General features: G+C 34.3%; 1 protein-coding gene across 1 annotated transcript; it reads right to left on the bottom strand.

The window, feature by feature from the left end:
- Nucleotides 1-1,716: 1,716 nt before the first annotated feature.
- On the bottom strand, nt 1,717-5,540 carry LOC105792105 (vacuolar-processing enzyme). The gene is made up of 9 exons (XM_012620509.2): nt 5,180-5,540; nt 4,935-5,099; nt 3,518-3,674; nt 3,340-3,425; nt 3,064-3,263; nt 2,846-2,894; nt 2,534-2,746; nt 2,237-2,440; nt 1,717-2,153 (listed from the first exon to the last, which is right to left on the bottom strand). The coding sequence occupies exons 1-9, from the start codon at nt 5,411-5,413 to the stop codon at nt 1,971-1,973; spliced, it is 1,491 nt and encodes a 496-aa protein (XP_012475963.1). The 5' UTR covers nt 5,414-5,540; the 3' UTR covers nt 1,717-1,970.
- Between the last annotated feature and the right edge of the window lie 921 nt (nt 5,541-6,461).

Raw genomic sequence — 6,461 nt, 5'->3', positions numbered from 1 at the left:
ACTATCTATATTATAGGAACAGACTTGGGATAAAAACCCCCATAGTGACCTCACAAGGTCTATACAAATAGGTTGTCCCTTTGAACTTATATCTTGGGATTTTCAGTCAACTAGGTTGGGTTTTCCTTCACATAGCGCCTTAAATTTTCATGAGCTTTAGTCCCATTCCTTTCGAATTTTTATCAACATGATCTCAATTTAAGCCTTTAGTTAGAAGATCCACAATGTTATCTTTTGATTTACAAAATTAATAGAGATAACTCCATTTGAGATCAGTTGTCTAACGGTATTGTGTCGACGACGCATATGTCTCGACTTACCATTATACATTACGTTCTATGCTTTACCGATTGTTGCTTGGTTATCATAATTTATGTATATTGTGGCACAGGCTTTGGCCAGTCAGGAATATCCTCAAAGAAGTTTCAAAGCCATTCAGCCTCTTCTCCAGATTTTTCTAGAGCTACAAACTCAAATTTTATTGTGGATCTGGTTATAATCATTTGCCTTGAAGATTTCCATGACACAGCTCCTCCTCCTAATGTAAAAACATATCTACTTGTGCCTTTGGTATCTTGAATATCAGATAACCAACTAGCATTAGAGAATCTTTCTAAAATAGTAGGATCTCTGGAATAATGTAGTCGTAGTCCTGAGTATATTTAAGATATCTCAGTACCCTCACAATTGCTTTCCAATGGTTTTCCCCTGGATTGCTTGTGAATCTACTTAAATTGCTCACGGTGAAAGTAATATCTGGTCTAGTACAGCAGTGGTTTTCCCCTAGATTGCTTGTGAATCTACTTAAACTGCTCGCAGTGAAAGCAATATCTGGTCTAAAATAACACACGTTAACTTTTCTATACGTAATTTGATAAATAAAACAATCAAAAGTTTAAAGAGACAAAAAAAAAACAAAATTAAATAATAGATCAAAATTACTTTTTTTATGAAGTTAAAAAAGAAAAACCAAATAAATCGTTATACTTTTAAAGTTATACATATCCATTATAAACGAGTATGCAAATCCATTGGGCCAAATTTCTCCAAAACCTCGTCAAATCTATAGCATGCGCATATAACATGAGCCAGTTAAGTTGGGCTACACCATATAATATAGTCTAATTCATACTGCCCAACCTCCCATTAAAGAGAAGAAACTCACCTCAGACCATGTCTACTTTTAAAACTATTAAACAGTTGCGGGTTAATCGCATGAGTCTCCTGTTCTACTTGTATTTTCTTACCATATACGATCATACTTCTCTTTTAAAACTATTTTTTTTCTCTTTTAAAATTATTATTAATAGTTAAATATAAGAAGGCATAAATTCAAATGCACTAAAACTAATATAATATAATTAATATTATGATTAAATCTTTCCAACGTCAAATCTTTTCTACATCACGTCAGCTAAATAAGCCCATCAACTTGGCTCAAAAATATCAAAATATGAAGTCTTCCCTACAGAAAAGAAAAAGAAAATCTTCCCAGCAAATCTTTTCATTTCTTTTCAATCAAGTCTTTCCAACCAATCAGATCTACTTTCCATTATATTTACACATATCTACCTAATTGACCATACTTACTGTGTTTAAAGGTTACCTCTTAAATTTTGTTGAGACAACAAGTTGAACATTTTATTTTTAAATATAATTATACTCTTTAAACATTTAACACTTGAAAACCTCGAATTTGAAGACTAATTTAGATAATTTGTGCAATTAAAATAACTACTAGCATTACTATTATTTTGAATTTAATGTGCATGCAAATATTACTTGCAATGTTGAAGACGCCACTTCCATCCGTTTACCTTAAAAACTATTTATGCATAAGCTTAATATACAAAAAACTGCTATGCATTTACAATCCTATAAGTATGCAGGATAGAGATGCGACTGGCAGAAAGAAACAAACATATATGACTAGCTTTGGAAAGATTCAAATGTAATGGTAGTAAATGCAATCAAGCACTATAGCCTTGATTTGACGGATACCATTGAATCGGACCATGGCCGTTGCATGCAGCAGTACAAGCTTCCTCCATTAAGGCTTGGGAAACACCACTATTGCAAATGTTGGCGAACGCACGCATGTGTTTCATGCCGTATTGTGTCAATGACCCACAGTGCGTTTCGAACAAGCGGACCTGGAATCAATATATGGTTGCAACTTATAAGCAAGGACCAATGCACAGATAGTTAAATCTCGAAAGGAGAATTTGACTCATACCACGGATTTCAAGCATTGCCAGTCATCAACAAGGGGCAAACCAGTTTCCCTTACAGATTTGAGAATGGCAGAGCCTTTTGCTGGTCCATATAAAAGTGTTCCAATCAAATCAATGCTGCCATCCAAGTGGATTCTATGCCTTTTTGTCTCGGTTATCTGTTTGAGTATTTCAGTCTTCTTTAATCCATCTTCAGAATTTTTGTACTGCATATCAAATGAAATGAACAACATCCATATCATGTATATACCAAACAAATTGCTACCTTCTGTCATTTAAATTCATAAGTCCAAACCTACCATATGCCATAAAAAGAGAATATCTGCATCTCTTTGATTAACTGCTTCCGTGGGGGTGTTGGGGCCCAGCTCATTTGGAGGAAGGTTTACGGTGGCAGGATCAAAACCTTGATATAAATAAAGCTTTTCCGGTTTAATGCTCGTGTTCCCATACTCCATCACATGCGATCCACCAAATGCGTCAGCATTGAAATTGGAAGTCCTTTCCTTTACCTGCATGATGGAAATTCAGGAATTTTCGCATGATGAAAGTCTCTGTGGTTATAAGCCCCAAAATAACTCCAAAATTTGCTGAAAATCTTTTATGCTTACTGATTCATACTGTTGCTCTACAGTTTCTCTCTTAAGATTGTGAGTTTCACTGCCAATCATAAAGAGTATAAAACAGCTATGAGCACAACTCGTTTGTAATAACAACTACTTCACGATGGAAGGTTATTGGCTATTTCTTCCCCAGAAAAACCAGTGATAGCTGGTGGGAATTGTGATAAAAAATTTCATTCAACTAGAAAATCCCATTAACTGCATACCTGTCTTCCATCCAAGCCACACTATACAGATCTCCTAAACAAGTGATAAACTCTGGAGGTGGAGGAGGTTCCATCCCAGGACAATAAGTTCCCCAGCTACTCTCTTGAGCATTCGATGCCGTTGTTACATAAATGTCAAGATATTTGGGCATTATGCCTTCAAAGATACTCCCACTTTCACAAGCTTCTACATATAAAACCTAGTGGCATCCAAAACAAGAAACTGTAAAAGATAACGGAGTACATCCAAGTGCAGGACATAAGTAATTTTGTTACCATCTCTTTGTAAGTTCCTGCAGCATGTTTCTTCTTCAAGACATCAAGAAAATCCATAGCATACAGGAATGGCATATTTGGCATCCCTACACTCGAATTTCAAATGACTTGGAGTTTGAAGAAAGTTATATGTTAGTATAATGGTGCAGTAAAAAGGAAGTCTTTAATTTTGACATACCCAGAACTCCAGGGCCTCCATGATCCGAGTAGTACATGAATATTCTGTCATTGGGTTTGCTATCAATAACCTTTCCACTTCCACCACTCAGTGCATCTTTGTCACCAAGAAGTACTGCATACAAATTTGCAGCAGTTACATGCTCACCCGTGTAATCCTACCATTGCCGTCCCATCAATACGATCAGTATGATTTATGTTGCAGTAAGTTCAACTGATGAACTAGAAAGATTACTACTGCATTCTATAGCTTCCCACTTAAGTTGGGACTTGGGAGTACATTGATCCCAAGGAAAAGGTGACAAAACCTAATGATAATCAATGCCTTTGGTTTGATAGCCAGTCGATACTAATGATTGATTGAACCAGTACCATCGATTTTTAATTTAATTATTTTTAACTAGTTTATCTAGTTTGATTAAATAAATTATTAAAGTTCTATAAAAGTTAAGGAAAAACATAAAAATAAAAAGAAATGGTTTTTTTAAAAACTGTTTAAGGGGCAACTGATCTGTTAGACTGAACATTCTGGTCCGCATGAAACCTCAAACTGTTGAAAAACGTGCAAATAATTAGGACTAAGAAAAACAAAACAACTAAGCAGCTAGGAACCAATAGCTAGCTACTCAACGCATGTATGTCAATTGTGAATATACAACCAGAGTCAAAATAAAAGGGAGTATTTTAAGGTCGCACAACTAAATTATGTGTTGATATAAGATATATATATTTTTGGTGGTTAGCTATTTGCTTTCTAACTAACGGCAGCAATTGCCTTAAATTTTTCCGTCCCAACTTTTGGTCGAAATGTCTTCTTTTATTTTGCCTTCACTGTTCATTCCCAATAAATTATCTGGCTTTTTTTTAATGAAATAATAGGGAGAGTGACATTTAAGATTGTTAACCTATTATTAATTAAATAAGGTCCTAGCATCACATCCATTAATCTAATCACTATACTTAGAAAGCAACAATAATGACGTAAGGCCCACCGTTTTGATAAACCAAAGTGCCCATCACTATCAAATCCATGTCAAATATGAAAGCAGCCAAGCAGCTCAAAACACCACAAATCATGATTAGATTATTAATTATGCTAAACAATCAACCATCCATATTATTTTACAGGTATATACGGCAGATATTTTTTCTTATTTAAGCAAAAAAAAAAAAATCTATCTGCCCCTTGGATTCCCTTATTTTCTTTATACAAGAATTCCCGCTTGTAAACATCAAATGCTTGAGTCAAAAAAATTCCAGACCATTTCTAACCCAAGTATTTAAAACCTGGATGCTTAAATAATCCTTACTAAAACAAGTACTTGATGAAGCTAATAACTTAGAAATTAAGTTGGTATGATGGAGACCGATGAGTATGCTCACTTTCCATGATGAGTGAAAGAAATGTGAAATTTTACCTTAGGCACGCCAGCATAAACATCATCCCCTTGAGGATGGTTGATGATAACTCCGGGTCTGGGATTCAGCTCATGCATGGCTATGTCATCGTACATAAACACCACTATGTTCTCTTCCTTCAATCCTCCTTTCCTTAACAGCTGATAGGCATGGCATACATCTGCCTGCACTTATATAGGTGTTGTCCCATGTTAAACAAACTATATATAACCACTGTTATAGTTTTTAGTAAAGTCTTAATTACCTGATGCCTGTAATTACCGTACCCAGATGAACCAGCAACAAGAACTGCCCATCTTGTTCCAACTTGCTGCTCATCTAGTTCCTCCGGCTCATTATCTTTGTCTGTTGGCAGCCGGATTCCAGACTCCCACTGGTTCAACCGACCGGCTCCTTCAATATGATTTGCTTCAAAAAGCAGTAATATCAAGAAAAACAAAGATGGGCTCTTGATGAAAACAGAATCGTGTTTTGCCATAGGTATTAATTAAACATAAAAAGTGAACCGGTTAAAGAAAAGCCAGCAACAGGGTAAGAAGGAGAAATGAAGAAAAGAGAAAGAAAATACAAGGAAGAGTAAAGGAAATGATTGCAGGGAGATGGGGGAGTGGGAAAGAGGTTTTTAAAGTGGAGGTGTGAGATGCCATGCAAAAGAAGAGGTTGACATCTGTGAAAATAGTTTCAGTTGTGGGTCCAAAATTCCTCTTTTTTAAGCAAATGGCTTTTCATTTATTCATTTATTTATGCTCCATGGTTTTGGAGATACATATGTTTACTACTTTCTTTGGTGCAAGTAGTTCGATTTTTCAGAATTTTTGTTTACAACATGCTTCTACATCTTTCCATGGGACTACTAAAGTATAAAATTAAAAGTTGATTTTTCTTTAAAGATGAAGATTTCGGTAAGAATTAAATAAAGGCGGAACTGACATCATTGACAGAAGATTTGTGCAGATTAAATTGTTGAATAGTTTTGATAGTTAAAATTTTATAATAATGAAAACCTTTAAATCATAATTAAAGTATGAATAAAATAATAAATTCATTTTTTTAAAATTAGTTAAAAACTTAAAGTTGGATGCAAATGTATTTATTTCATAGTGATAAGTGTTAATTTTATATCGTTGAAATACTAGTAAAATTATAACTTAAAATTGAATAATTTGATCATGATTTTATATTTTATAGATTTGTTCTGATTTGGCAGTGTTTCTGCTTTTTTAATTTTAATAAAATAATTATATTGTCAAGAAAAAATATATATAATTGTTGATACCACAAGATAGTGTAGAGGTCAGAGATAGTAGTGGTGATGACGACTCATTCTGTACGAGTGGAGAGTTGTGTGATTCAAAAGGGGTAAAAGGATGGTGTAACACTTTTCATCTGTCTCAATGTACAAAAGGAATAGTGTTATCAGAGCACTTTCTTAATTTGTACAAAAGTTTTCTTTTATAAAAACATATGGGTGTATATCCAAGTCTAAATAAATTGTTTGTAGTACATTGGTTTAAAATGAAGTCATT

The sequence above is a fragment of the Gossypium raimondii genome, chromosome 8 (assembly GCF_025698545.1).
Source record: "Gossypium raimondii isolate GPD5lz chromosome 8, ASM2569854v1, whole genome shotgun sequence".
Classification (NCBI taxonomy): domain Eukaryota; kingdom Viridiplantae; phylum Streptophyta; class Magnoliopsida; order Malvales; family Malvaceae; genus Gossypium; species Gossypium raimondii.
The sequence above is the reverse complement of the archived record's forward strand: the minus strand, read 5'-3'. Positions and strand labels throughout refer to the sequence as shown.